The following is a 14,447-nucleotide window of genomic DNA, read 5'->3' on the forward strand; positions in this document are numbered from 1 at the left end:
TTTGTTATATATGTGATTGTGCGGGCTCTTCGAAAAGTCGGATAGAAACGTCGTACAGGTGCGGCTATTTGTTTCGCGTTCCGCTCTGTTGGTCGTCGAAGGCGGTAGGACTTTGGTCTGGTCAACCTCTATCGTTCTTGCTCCCGCCTAGACCAGTGCGACTGTGCGAGATGCACTGTGATCCTGCTGCGCTGAACAGCTGTCTTTTACGAGCGATGACAGTTGTGATCAGGGGCTACAAAACAGATCAATAATCGAAAATCATGAGTGATAGTGAATGACGACGTTGGCCCAGCAGTGGTGGTCGGTGGCGGTGATTACAAACTGGGTATTGCAGTTTTGTAATCGTCTCCCATTGACGGCATGAACCAAACCTTGTAATCAGATACAAGTTACAAAACGGTTGGGACCGGATCAGGTAATCAATCATGCTTCATGGCACCCGCATTCGGCCGATCAACTGCATCTCGCGAGACCGATTCGTTAGTCGGCGTGTGGGGGCCATGTTCATGCATGGATGAAAATGCAAGCAGTGATTGATAGATGGTGAGAGAAATGCATGTATGTGCTCGAGACATGGTTTACCACCGACCGAGTGGCCCTCTTGGTTGTCTGCTGCTTTTCTGATTTGTTCATCTCTTCCCTTCCTCTGCGACATGGTGGTCAATTTCATCCCGTAGCCACCCATAGATCGGATGTAACGGCCAATCAAAGGCGTCCGCGCAATCCTAAACACGCTGTGACAACAGCAAATGCAGGCAAGAAGATTGTGTACAAGCTAGCTGGCTGGCACTCAAAAGTCGCAGAACACCACATCTGCCTCCCTTTGGTGTCTGCGACACATCGCCGGACTGCCAGACCAGATAGACAGTCCAGAACGGAGGACTGCAGCGGAGAGGTGATAATGTACATACAGAGCGATAGATACAGCTAGACAGTATCTCTCCCACTCATTCTGTCCTCTTTCCGTTGAGCGATCTGCCGGATATACACTCAGTTCAGCTTACTGTCTCTCTGAAACGACAACGGATCACAAGACTGGGAGGCGATGCACTCACCCACTTGCCCTTACATTCCCTATACGCTCTGAAAAAGTCCGTACACTGAAAAGATCGATTAGGACATGGTCAAGGCAGAGACGGCAAGAGATGGTGCTCACCTCGTCTCGGTTGTAATGCGTTCTTTCGAGACATTCTAACGATGCTTTGCTGGCTGCTTCGCATGGATCGGCGAACTACCGGTCAAGGGCGTGTCAGATCGATCTCCAACCCTTTCCACCAGAAGACTATCTCCAGTAATGGACGACGACACACCTTGCTAGCAGACATTCGTCCCTATACATGATCGTTCCGTCAGCTTCTTTTGGCCTTCCAAGGCGTTGAAAGGTAGTGCAAGTCCTGGCAGAAGGAGGGCACAGGACAGCTCACTCACTCTGAAAGTGTTCTTGTAATCTTCTGGCTGTTCGAGAGCCGGAGAGGGCGGTAACGGTCTAGATGCGTACGGAGTAGGGTTCTTCGAAGGTGGAACCTGGGAAGCCATCGTGATCGAACTCGTAGGATCTGGATGCAATCGACTGTGATCTACTCTTGAGTGAAGAAGTGCCTTCGTTATAGTCGTATCGCTTACTAGAGCGCCTCTCTGTTGAGCAAGAATAGGAGCGTTCGATGAAAATGTCCTTGAAACCCGTCGCCGCTTCGGTAATCTCTTCAAGGGACGATGCGGGGCCACACATCCCAAAGTCCACAAGAGAGGACCGAAACAACTCGTTATATGTTTCTATTCACCTTTTCGGTCTCTCTCTTTCTCTCTCTGCGATGCACATCTCTTGGCCGTCGTACGACTGATAGACCGGAAGAGAAGACGCCATGACCATACTCGCCACGCTTGCTACCGTAGGTATGGCAGTTGGGTGAGTTACTTGGCGCCGCGTATCCGACCGCTGTGCTGACGATCATCATGTCAAATATAGCCCACCTCTGGTGTACGCAGATCAGGTGAGCGAGAGACTCATAACGTCCAAGAGCATTGAGCTCAGCGTCCCTACTTCATGCACAAAAAGGCATATAGTATCATCAAACGAAAGTGAGCTTTCTTCTCTCACATCCACGCGAACACATCGACAGTCTTTCTTACTGACCTACGTGAGCTTCCAGAGACTCGTCAGGCTTCTCACACGGTTCGTTGATGTCTGTCAACTTATCAGACCATATGCTTGACTGACATCCTCGTCGTAGACGTCTGTGGTGTGGTCATAATCGCGAACATCATCCGTGTCTTCTTCTGGCTCGGCTCAAGATTCGAGACTCGTGCGTCGCAAAGTCGGGCGCTGTCCTATCAATCACAACCACAACCTCAGTCCTGGACTTTCTCTTCCCAATAAGACCCGCTGACGATGCTGCCTGATTACAGCCTTACTGGTCCAATCGATCCTGCTCATCATCTCCCAACTCCTCCTCCTGGCCATATGTCTCACCTATTCCCCTCTCCCACCCCAACTGCCAACATACGCTCCCCTGTCCCCCTTACCTTCTTCTCCAAACCCTGCACATTCTCGCCAAGAGTCCGATACAGATTACGTGAACCATTTCAACTCGACCACTCGGCCTGTCGAAGGGATGAAGGGCGTATTGGAGGGACTGAAAGTAGGGAGAAGACCTTTTGAATTTTGGCAATGGGAGGGATATGGGAGTTATTTGGAGTTTTTAGCGGGCTTGATAGTGGTTCTGGGTGTCTTGCAGATCGTCCTGGGCAGATGGATGTGGTGAGTGGAGATCTTGAAACTATACCTTTGCGATGTTGACGCTGATGTTGGACGACTCGAAGGTATATTGACGCGTGAGATTATATTATGTGGTGGTTACTGGTCAGCAAAACAAGCAAAGCTGACAGGGATCACTCAGACTTGGGTTCATAGCCCTTACGATAGGTCGGTCCTACACCTGTTTTGACGCAATTCTCCTAGTACTGATCAAGTCCTTATTGATCGCAGAATCTACGCTTCCCATCCCTCAATTTATAGCCAACTGGCGCAACAAGTCATGCCATGGTTTCCGCGAATCAACTCTTGCCGGCTGGTTCTTCGGTGATTCTTACAAGTGAGTGAAGGATCTTGAGGATGACTCACTACGGTGGTACTGCCCCTGGAGCTGACATTGCTGTGCCCTCCAGAACCGTTTACTTCTTCATTCGTGCTTCGCCTATCCAGTTCAAAGTCACTGCCATCATGACACTATGTTGGGACAGCGGTTCGTAAATCTCGGGATCAGTCCATCATGTTATCGCTGACCTTGTGACACTTGTAGCTGTACTTGCCCAGCGGATCATTTACGGAGCTCATCCACCTCGAGGAGGCGGCGGCGGAGGTGGGACTAGTGTGCAGTTCGCGTCTAGACTTGGACCACAGCCAGATGAAGAATCTCGAGAGTTGAACGCCGAAGATAGCCAAACTCGATTGGATTGAAAGATATGCAATGCATTCATCGCCCGCCTTTCGACCCGCTGCAGATCACGGTCCACTCGCTGTGACTGCCACTCTCGCTTATCCGAAGATGTTCTTCTTGCCCTCCTTCCTCTGCTTGAGCCTCTCAACGACCATGGTGTCCCACTCCTCCCGCTCCTTCTCCTCTGCGACGACCTGCTCAATGAGAGGGGTAAGGTATCGCTCGTCCTGAATAGATGAAAGGTAAATCAGATTTTGTCCATGAATTGTACCTGATTATCTGCATGATGAAGAGCCTAGTCACTCACAGCCTCGGCTTTGGTCCACTGCTCTTTGGGAAGAGGGGTGTGGAGCATGGATTGGATGAGACCCCGTCGCATTCTGAAGACTCGGTCGTAGGATTGGTTCGCGGGGAGTCGAGAGATGGCCTGGACAGGAGAATGTTGTGTTAATATGCTGCGTCAAAGAGCAAGATCCAAGAATCCATGTCATCCGTAATAGGCTCGATTGAAGCTCTGATCACATGCTCGTGTTCTTTTCTGGACTGTGACGTCGGCCATCGCCCTCTGAGTCACTCTCATGCCACAATGCACGATCTTGCCGCCCTCCGTGCTACTCCACAACCTTCTTCTTACGCTCGACCTTCCAAGTCCCACACAACACTTTCTCAGTCCGCGATCCGCGATCCGCGATCCGTTGTAAACCATCTCCCTTCTTTCATTTCAATCGAGTTGAAACTCGATACCCCTCGTGAGGAGGAAACAGCCCGAACCGATCTGAATTACGACGGAATCGCTTTACCGAGAACTGAGCCCCAACGCACCTTCTGCACAGTAGGGTTCTCCTCCACGATCAGATCATCGTAAAGGTACCCCTTCTGACGATACCCGGCCGCATTCTTGTACCAGTTTGACCAACGGGCCCAGAATTTCTGGAGGGTCGGTCGTTGTCGGATCCAGGGGGCGAGGCTGTGGAGCGACAGCGAGCGTACGAGCGTGCGCGGTTCAGCAGAATCAAACGATCATAGCGAACGAGAGTCGTGATCAGAAAGGTTGTAGGTCGAGGGGTGTGGGAATCGGAGAAGAATGGGCAGACGCAGTGCAGTGCAGTGCAGTGGACGATCGTTTGTTTCCGAGAGTATCAGATGGTTTTGGAGCGTCGAGGGACGTGCAACATAGAGTGTCGCGAGAGTGATATAGGGTCGATATAGGTGGGGATTTGTATCGTTTGTCGGATTACGTCGGGCACCAAGCAAGTGATATTGGCAGATGAAGAAGAGGTCATACAAATCGTCCGTCAGTCAGACAAACTCGACCTGTTTATGCACGGAAGGGACAACTCACGAAGGACCTAGAGGTCCATTCCCGAAGATCATCTTGTCGATGGTGGGCATGATGTCTATCTGGCTCTTGAGTGAGTTGGTGAGGTAGGTCGATCTTGTCCAGAGATGAGATGTGGACAACCTCATTGGTGCTGCTACTGGCTGCTTACTGGCTCAGCAACGAAGTCAAGGAAGGATCCCGGATGGGACATGCTTCGGGGAAAATCGGCATTACATTCGAATGTGGCATTTTCCACCATTCATCCCCCTTGGAACTGAGCAACTGTCTGCGTAGATCGTTTCTCTACAAAGCCATCATTACCACAACTACATACATGCGAAACACTCAAGGAAACCAACAAACACCTGGAATGAATATCCACAATATCTATATCGCACTCTCTATAACAGTGTAAACCTACATCATCGGCGTCACACCCTCCCAGCGCCAAATTACTACTGAACTCATTGGCATCACACCCTCACTCCGCCGTTACCACCTTGCCATTCTCCCGAAAGCTGAATGATCTGTTGAACCTCTTTCGTACAGTAGCTTCTCTCTGTAGGCGTTCTCATCGTCCAGCTCTTCTGAGCGCGCAGCACACCAGCCTGCCATGACGGGATAGATCAGATTAGCGAACAATTTCCGTCTTAACCCACGGCCTGAATTCACCTGCTGAGCTGAATAATTCCTGTGATCCCTCTCAAACATCTCTTTGTGTTCTTCCAAGCCCTCCAGCAAGGTCTCCAGATCATCGATCGTGCCCCCCAGACCTTCCATAGCGAACATAGATTGCGCTTCTCGTTTCGATTTCGCTGTCCCGTTCCCACCCGTATGTCCTCGAAGGCCTTCGACGATTGTCTCGATGATCCGTTTGGTCTCTCTCAGGATCCGACTTGCGTGAGAGAAATTCTTCCTCGAAGCGATCAGGAGTGCTCTCGTGATCATGTCAGAAGCGAGTAACTCCATTCTTCTTCGAACGATCATCGGATCAGCAGGTCGGGGAGTTCTCCCGGGAGAGTCCCCGTTAGGAGGTGTAATGGCGAGAGTCAATAAGACCGGATGTGCTAATCTTGCCACTGATCGACCAGCCCCTGGATCGTGGAACGAACAGTCCACTTCCATGACAGGTACCTCGTCGATCAAGGCTGCTTCGTAGACCAAATCGTGGTCGGAAATAGCGAGTGTGTCGATTCCAAGCCCAGTCGCACCACTGTTATAGCTTGTCTTGGTTCGCAGAACACCGTGTTGGCTACCGGTGACTGAGGTATGACCTGATCTGCTCAATCTCTCACCGGAGTACCATTGCTCTCCTGACCCCTCCGAGTCTTCCAGATCCAGCTCAACGAGGATCTCTCTGATCTCGCCGTGACATAACTCCCTTAGCTCAATGTCAACAGTCTTTCCGTTTTGCGAGACTATCGCCTGGGTGGTTCCCGACACCTTCGTCACCCTAAAGTCATTCTCCTGACACGAGACGTGAAGCTTCATATTGTTAATCGCAATCGACATGAGACCTCCCACGACTCCAGCAAGCGTGTCGCGTAGATCATACCATTCTTTGACGAAGGTGTATGTACCGTGAGTATGGTTTGAGATCATCCACAGTGGCGAGGGGTCATGTGACCGTCCATAGCCTAAAGCATGGACCGGAACATTTGCCGCGTCCAGTCGAGCAGTGACCAAATCCATCTGCGCCCGTTTGATGATATCGGAGGTATCGCTGATCAAGACCATGCCTGAAAGCGGGTTTTTCGCCTTTCGCTGAAGAACGACGTCGAGCGCTACATTGACTGCCGTGACCACGTCGAGTCGTTCGTCTTGCCCGACCGGCACTTGGAACTCGTCTCTGGATGTTCTTCCAGAACCCAGGGCTTCGACGAACATCTCAAGTCGTTTTCGGCTCTCGTATCGAGCGGTGGACAAGAAGGGGGTCTTGCGCACCATCCCGTTGAGACCCATCTCACAAGTGACCAGTGATATGCGGTCACGAGGACCAAGCAAGGCGAGCGCAAACTCGAGAGAGCTCTTCATGAGCTTGACCTTGAGGGGCAATTGACCTGAAGATGAGGGTGCGGGAAGGGAGAGGACGACAACTAGATCGATAGGGGTATGAACGGGACCGAGAGGCTGCACGTACGCCAGGTCACCGGGACTCGTTTCCTGGCCCAAAACAGGTGATCCAGGACCACAGGTTGAGGTGAAAGGTGTGCTGGAGGAAAACGTCGTCGAAGCCGGGGATGTCAAATCACCAAAACTTGCCTCTGGTGCCGACGTCGGACCTCCAGATGAGCGAGGCGCTCCAGGACCCATTATCCTCTCTGCTTTACTCTGATGGCTGCTCTGCCCTTCCTCCTGCAGACGAAGAATAGTCGTACGCCATGTCTCGTGACTCCCACGATCTCTGAACGTGAGAATGAAAGAGTCGAGGGTTTCATCTTTCATCGAGATAGTCAGGCTCAATTCACCAGGTGTAGAGCTGTCGGAAACACTTCGTACGTGCTTGATGTAAATCCGCCCCTTGAGCTTGAGGACGCCTCGATGATGACTTCCGGTAGATCGATCACTTCGAGTGGAGGCAGATGACGAGAAGATCCCTCGAAGCCCAGACTTCTTTTCTTCCGATACGCAGATTAACGCTTCTTGAAAAAGATACACGTGGAACTCCCGTACGAGCTGACCTTTCCTGACGGAGAGCAGGTCGAAAAGACGCACACTTCCAAGAGTGTCCAAACCCGAAGTTTTATAGTTGAGCACGCGATGTTTCAGGTCGTTGACGACATGAGCGAAGGGATCAGGGGTTTCGGCGGGTGTTGACTGTCGAGCCGAAGTAGGAATAGTGGGTGATTCCCGGGTGGAATGAAGCGAAGCCGGATATCGGGGAGAAAGCTGACTCTCCATTGAACGGCTCGATGACATCTCGATAGACCTAGGTCTGGAAGGATACTTTCCTTTGTTCCCGGCGGGAGGAACTTCTACAGTCACCATGGTAGTGAAGACTTGTTTGCCCTGCTTGTGACCTCTGGAGATGGACGGGAATTCAGATCGGATGGAGATGGAAGGTATAACGACTTTGGCTTGAGTGGTGTCGCCATTCGAAGTACGCAGACCGCTCGAATTACCACTTGGTCCTTCCAGTGGGTCGTCTGCATGAGGATCGAAAGGAAGAGCAGAAGTTGGCCCTTGCCCACTAGATGATCGGATTGAGGGCGTTGACTGAGCAGCATTTTTTGGTCCTGAGGATTGACCAGATTGACCCATAAGTATGGCGAGTTCTGTATCTAGATCAGTGCTGGACATCTTGCTTGGAAGGACAGTCACTTACTGTCTCGCTTGGATACACCTTCAGCCATTTTCATAGGTTGTCTACACACTCCACAGACACCCAAGATCTTCTTGGAGCCTTCTGGCGGGACGTCCCCGTACACAGTGACGAAACATTCCTGAAATTGTTGATCAGTTTCGTACATTTCTGATTTGGGTACGTGACGAGCCCACCTCATGAAGCGCGTGACCACACTCTGGAACGATATGTGGCTTCTCCCCTGGCAGTCTATATGTGAAGCTCAGACTCTCCACACACACCGGACAGGTGTCCTCATCTTCTAAATCGTCTGCCATCGATACCAACGCGACTTGTTGAGAGGATTCAGTCATTTTGTATGTCTCAGCGAGGTTGGGTGAAGATCTAGAGTTCGACAACTGCGGGGATCCTGGTCGAGCAGGAACTCGCGGGAAGAGGAGAGTGTTGTCCTTGTTCTTGTCGAAGGAGATGGCAGATTGGGGAGAAGTAGGTCTGATGACAGCACTTGCAAACGGGTGAACTGATTTGACAGATGCACCAGATTGACTAGATCGGTTGGACGCAATCGTTCCACTATGAGAAATGATAGTGCTCGCTCGCTCCTTGGAGAAGTAGTTGGAAGTTGAAATGCTCGGTGCGCGGTTGACCAGCGTGCTCTGTGAGGAAGAGTAGCCAGTGATCGTAGGGTACCTAGGCTGAAGAGGTTGATGGCCGAAATCAGAGCCCTTTGATGGATGATGCGCGCGGCCTTTCTCGTCCGTGGTTTTCAACTCGATACTGTTCTCTTCTTCAAAGACGGTAGAGATGTCGGATCGGTCGCCTAGATGCCACAACTGTCCGTGACTTCGATGTGTCGAGTCGCGAAGTGAAGACGAATCGGTAGTGGTAGAGTAAGAGAGGACGGAACTGCCGCTCGATCCTGAAAGGGCAGTGGATTTGGAGATACGTTTTGATTTGGTGCCAGATGATGTGTTGGTCAAGGGCACGTAAGAGGGTGGTGAAGAGGCTGAATTGATCGGCGACACGCCAGGGTTGACAGATTTCGCTCGTATCGCAACGGGTGGACGAGAATTGTCGTCGGACAAGTGGGAGGATAGTGGCGAGTTACGTGGGTCAGGTGAGTCTGTGCGTTCAAATCAATAAGTGGTCTGTGACAAGGCAGATATGACGAGGAAGAATGGTTGACTTGGCGAGGTGAATGATCAGAGTGAAAGAGTACCGAGAAAATGATAAACAGAAGAAAACTCCAGAAGCCGGGAGCAAGGGCGCAATGGACCGATCAGCACGTACCTTGATTGTCGTAGCGTGTCCTCTCCCTGCCAGTGGGGTCAAAGTCACTAAAAGGCATCGAGGTCTCGTTTCGGGCGTGTTGCGGCGTCTTCTCGGAAGCCAAATCTATGCTGCTATCTGTGGTATCGGGTGACACAGTAGATACAGATCTACCACCAGAATCCAACGCGGTGGTTGTTGACGTTGCTGGTAATGAGGTCCTACGCGACCGCAAGCTCAGAGGCGGCGTGGAGCGAGAGGATGGAAAGGTAACTAAAGGATGTTGTTGTGCTTCTTCAGCCTTTGATGGGGGCTCATCCGATGCAGGCGTCAGAGCTGAGGGTGGCGGTATTATGGCGCGTTTGTGTGGAGTGTTGAATGATGTGTGTGTATTCACACAGGATGCCTCTCTACTGTTGTCTGTTTCTGATCGAAGGTGAGTGACCTGAGTATCCAGCCCACAAGGTGTGGCGAGGATAGGTGAATCTGCCGATGACAGATGCGGGGAGGGAGTGAGTGCAGGTGAGGGAGGACAAGATGTTTGCGATGAGCACCGACGTTGAGTAGAGACTGAAGGAAATCTGCTTTCAGTAGGATAATTGTCAGGGGCTGTGTTTGAAGTTGAAGGGACCAAAGCTCGCCTTTGTTGTTGCCCATTGAATTTGCACTCGTCACCTTCATCTTGTTCATTACCAGCGAAGGTCGAAGGAGGTCGAATCATGATGGTGTGTTCGTCGCTCTCCTCGGTCGTTCCAAGTCGACCGATATCTCTGAAGGTCATCCCAGGTGGCCTTGGGAATGGCAGGACGAGATCCAACAATGAAAAGCGGTCAGTGTCGACGGGTGAGCTCGGGCCACTTGGTATCAAACCCTCCCTCTCTCTCGCTTCGGAGGCAAAATCACCACCCTCTTGGGCAGGCTTTGGACTCGATTCGATCGTCACTGGATGCTTTGAGTCCGAATCGGTCCTACGCCTCGGACTCGTTATTTCAGGCGAATCAGCCAAGACACGCCACGATCGTCCACCCCGGCGTCCTTGCTTATGACCTCCGCTGACACTCGATCCACTCGAGGTCAGTGACAGAGCTCTGCGTAAACCATGCCATGTGGACTCCATTTCTTCACCGAAATCCATGGACGACTGACCGGGAACGATGACTGACATGGTGGTCGAGCGAGTGGATGGAGAGGAGCGCCGACAAGTGCACGGAGCGGAAGTACTTCTTCGCTGGGAGCTGTCTGTTTCTACAAAAGGACTGGGGGAGGACGAGTACAGACGATGTGATCGGCGGGAAGGAGGGGGTTCGAGCGAAGTCGGAGACAGGTGGATGAAGCTGACGTTGAGGTGGCTCTGAGAGAGAAGGAGTGGTAGAGGTGGGTGACCGGCAGTACGACCAGAAGTGCCCTGCTCTACTGAGTGGAGTGATGGCTCGTGCCTTTCCGTCACAGTGGTCGGTATTTTCCAAACAAGATCGTATTGTTCTGATTGTGATGGTGGTGTATCTGGAGGGAAGATGTTGATGAAAGAGGACGACGATGAGATGGAGATCCGTGCGCGTATCTCTTTCTTTTCTTGAAATCCTAGTACTGCTTCTGTGTCAGGTGCCGATACAATGTCCATCCAGCTTTCGTGTCCTTCCTCTTCGTCTTCGACCTCACTACTGACCATACATTAACGAAAAGGTAGACAATAAGCAAGGAAAGCGTGTCGGCGTTTCATCTTTTGCCCCCTTAGAATCACGAAACTCCACTGACCTTTCAAGATCAAGATTCACCTCTAGACCTTCTCCCGGTACTGATCCAAACTCGACATGTGTCGCCTCCATTTTCTCTCCCTGAAAGTCGCATAGCGGGGAAGGGGACGGCGAGCGAGGGACATCCAGTCTGCTCCTTTCCTCGAGACCCTCAGACGGAGGATGTGGTGAGAGCCAGGTCATCGCGAGGAGCTACTCGACAGTAATGGGTCCATGTCTGCTTGTCGATATGGAACAAGAAGAAAAAGCAAAGGCAAGACAAACTGAAACGAGAAGGACAGCTTGTAGTGAGGATAGGTATCGCTGTTGTCTTGTGTGTCCAGCTAAGTCGGGTCCCAGCCGACGTGTGACGAGGAGAATGTGACAACAGCAGAAGAGAGTCGGAGTCGAACCCGTTCATCTCTCTCATCCGAAATCTCTATTGTTCTTTCCCTTGCCTCAACCATCATCATCATCATCATCTTTGTTCATCGAGATACGTGGCGTCGGTCGATGAGACCTCCGATTTACCATAACGAGTAGGAGTGATCGGGATGAGTCGATGCTATCCGAGAGAGATCTTATTGTTCTCCTCTCGATGCCCTTGACCCAAATCCATGATCCTGGACCACGTTCTTCCTCGATCGTTTTGACTATTGTCCTTGTTCGACTTGATGATGTGGCTTGAGACATGACATCCGACCGCAAGTAGTTCTGTCGTCCGGGGACGATCAGGGCAGTTACGAAAGAACAATAAAAAGCCATTCATGATTGGTCCGTTCAGGCACGGGAACTGGATCCGGCGAACACCCACAAAAGGATTGAATAGCGAGCGAATGGACCGCCCCCAGTTGGCTGAGATTTGAATATGGGTTCTTACGCATGTAGAGTGTAGAGTTTGATCGACTCTCTGCTGATACCAATCGACGCCCTACGTTCGCACTTGACCGTCGAACGCGACAGACTTGCTGCAGCAGACGACTTCCGGCCTGGAAGACGGGATTGAAACTGACAACCAGAAAGGGAACCGACAGATACAGATTGCATCCCCATCTGATCCAAGCTCGTATCGTTACGTGCGTCCTGCCCGCTTTCATCATACAGCTGTAGAGTATCGAACCAAGCCAAGCAACCAACTCATACAACTATATGGCCTTTGTGTCCCGAATACTTATTTAGACCTTGCGCTTCACTTTCTGACCTGTAGCAACACCTTTTTTGGGTCTACCATTCACGTCCATTAGACCTAAACGGTCAACAGCGCTTCCCTGACGATGCAGATTCCTACCATTATGCTCAACTACTTTTCCCTTTCCCTTGCCACCTATCTCTTTCAGAAGCGCCCGCTCGGAAGGAGGACTGGATGTTGCTAGATCGATCACTTCAGCTGGTCGTGATGCTGAAGATCGAGGTGGCGGCGACGACGATGGGATTATGACATTGCCATTGCTAGCTCGAGCTGCTGCCGAGGGTAGCTCTTTCCTCTTCTCGCTATCTTTCCTCGTCGTCGCGAAAGGATTCGTCTTGCTTCTCTTTGGTGGGCTCGGACTAGCTTCTTCCACCACTTCGTCCCACTCATCGTCGAGGTCGCTCTTGGTACTGCTAGCCGTAAGATTCTCCTTGTCGCTGCCAGTAAAGTACTTGCTCGACTTGCGCTTCCTTCCTAGACCCTGATCCAAATCGAACTGAATCGTCCTAGCCGTAGGATGGGCTCGGCTCGGCCCAGCACGTGCACCATTCTCACTCGGAGTTGGACTGTTATGTTTGTTGACATGACTGACTGTCGCTCGAGGCAGCAAACGTGAGAGGGATCTAAGTGGGTCATCGTCGAAGGAAGGCATATCGATCTGGAGTGACTCGTCGTGAGAGTCGTCCACGGCTCGTTGTTTGCCGGAAGCTCGATACCGGCCGCTCACGTCGGAGATCGCTTGCACGCTATCATCCCCTATTTTTGCGTACTGGTCGGCGTCCAGTACTGGGCTTGCAGCTGCAGCATGACGTGACGGGGACGAGGGGTTGCGGAAGGTCTTTTGTTGGATGTCAGACTTGAGCTTGGCGTTTTCAGCTTTGAGTTTTTCAACCTCGCTTTTCCAATTCTTCCGACCTTCGTTCTGTAACATAATCAATCAGCATTGCCCCACTATAGACTTTTGTATATCATGGCCAACTCACCCTGGACTGAAGTAGACGAAGCTGCTTCGTCCGTTCATTCAGTGTGTCCTGTAATCTCTCTCTGTCCTCTCTCTCTTTCCTCAATTCTCTGACAGATGTGGTCAGCTCATGGTCAGGTTTACGAGCGCATCCGCAACTCACTCCTCGGCGTCATGCAGACTCAGCCTGGCCGCCATTTCCCTCTCTTCAACAGCCTTCCGTTGAGTTTTCCGAGCGACTTGCTCCTTCTCCAATGCTCGTCGCAGAGCTTGGCACTGATCTCGGACTTTCCCCAATCTTACGTCCCCCTTAGCCCTCTCAGCGTCAACAGCGTTCTTGATTTCTCTCCGGAAATTTGTGTCAATCTGATACCGAAGATCTCTAATATTCGCCTCGAGTTGCTCGTTCTTTGCAAGGAGTCCAGGCAATCGGGGATGGTTCTCGAGAGTTGTCTTCAAATCACGGATAGCTACAGTCAAATGGCCGACGTATTTCTATTGGCAATAAAGCGCAGACTTTCAGCGTATGAATGTGATTACTGATGGATGTGACTCACCTTGACTCCATTCAGTGCTTTGACCGATACCAGATCCTCCGCTAATCCTTCGGATCTTCTCAGCATTCCCTGCATGTCTTCTTCCTCTGACTCTGCGCTGAGACCGTTTACCTCCTCCGCAACGCCCCTAGCTCGTCTAGCCAGTCCCATCACCTCCTTGTCTTTTCCCTTTGTTGACTTGACCGGCGATGAGCCAGCCTGACTAGCTGTTCCGGCTGCATTGCCGAAATCGATGAATAGCCTGTGGATGGTCGGTTCACCTGTCTCAGGATCTGCGAAACATTCCGCTCGACAAGACGGGCATTCGGCAGGTGCATCGGAAAGAGAGGGAGAGCCATGACGACCTTGGACGCCCTGTTCTCTAGCAGCATTGAGATACTGGATGGATTGGGTGCGAAACCATTCTAGAAGACAGATCTCGTGAAAAACATGACCTGCACAAAATATGCCAAGCGTTTAGCGGAGGGACCTTTGGAGAGCAGATACTCGTGTTCGTTGGACGGGGAGCGATCAGACGATGAGAGGAACCGGAATGAGGCAGACACTCACCACAATCACAAGTTGCTATAGGTATCACATCATCCAGATCATCTCTCTGGTCGAAAAGCTGATCCATGCAGATCGCGCAGGAGGCATCTTCCAATCGAGGCTTCCGCATCGTGAGACGCTCTCA

The 14,447-nt window shown here is 51.4% G+C and overlaps 4 protein-coding genes across 4 annotated transcripts; all 4 read right to left on the reverse strand.

Moving 5' to 3' along the window:
* Positions 1-930: 930 nt before the first annotated feature.
* On the reverse strand, positions 931-1,539 carry IAR55_006831 (cytochrome c oxidase-assembly factor COX23, mitochondrial; the record flags this gene model as incomplete). The annotated part of the gene is made up of 5 exons (XM_066949909.1): positions 931-978; positions 1,059-1,103; positions 1,160-1,234; positions 1,314-1,334; positions 1,432-1,539. The coding sequence occupies 5 exons, from the start codon at positions 1,537-1,539 to the stop codon at positions 931-933; spliced, it is 297 nt and encodes a 98-aa protein (XP_066799601.1).
* A 1,999-nt stretch (positions 1,540-3,538) lies between these two features.
* IAR55_006832 (uncharacterized protein) lies at positions 3,539-4,832 on the reverse strand (the record flags this gene model as incomplete). Its single annotated transcript, XM_066949910.1, has 4 exons — positions 3,539-3,667; positions 3,748-3,867; positions 4,263-4,407; positions 4,783-4,832. The coding sequence occupies 4 exons, from the start codon at positions 4,830-4,832 to the stop codon at positions 3,539-3,541; spliced, it is 444 nt and encodes a 147-aa protein (XP_066799602.1).
* A 402-nt stretch (positions 4,833-5,234) lies between these two features.
* On the reverse strand, positions 5,235-11,271 carry IAR55_006833 (uncharacterized protein; the record flags this gene model as incomplete). The annotated part of the gene is made up of 6 exons (XM_066949911.1): positions 5,235-5,369; positions 5,434-8,036; positions 8,087-8,204; positions 8,260-9,188; positions 9,356-10,992; positions 11,090-11,271. The coding sequence occupies 6 exons, from the start codon at positions 11,269-11,271 to the stop codon at positions 5,235-5,237; spliced, it is 5,604 nt and encodes a 1,867-aa protein (XP_066799603.1).
* A 971-nt stretch (positions 11,272-12,242) lies between these two features.
* IAR55_006834 (uncharacterized protein) lies at positions 12,243-14,432 on the reverse strand (the record flags this gene model as incomplete). Its single annotated transcript, XM_066949912.1, has 5 exons — positions 12,243-13,178; positions 13,240-13,327; positions 13,381-13,712; positions 13,775-14,208; positions 14,324-14,432. The coding sequence occupies 5 exons, from the start codon at positions 14,430-14,432 to the stop codon at positions 12,243-12,245; spliced, it is 1,899 nt and encodes a 632-aa protein (XP_066799604.1).
* Between the last annotated feature and the right edge of the window lie 15 nt (positions 14,433-14,447).

Source organism: Kwoniella newhampshirensis (genome assembly GCF_039105145.1).
Source record: "Kwoniella newhampshirensis strain CBS 13917 chromosome 10 map unlocalized Ctg14, whole genome shotgun sequence".
NCBI lineage: Eukaryota > Fungi > Basidiomycota > Tremellomycetes > Tremellales > Cryptococcaceae > Kwoniella > Kwoniella newhampshirensis.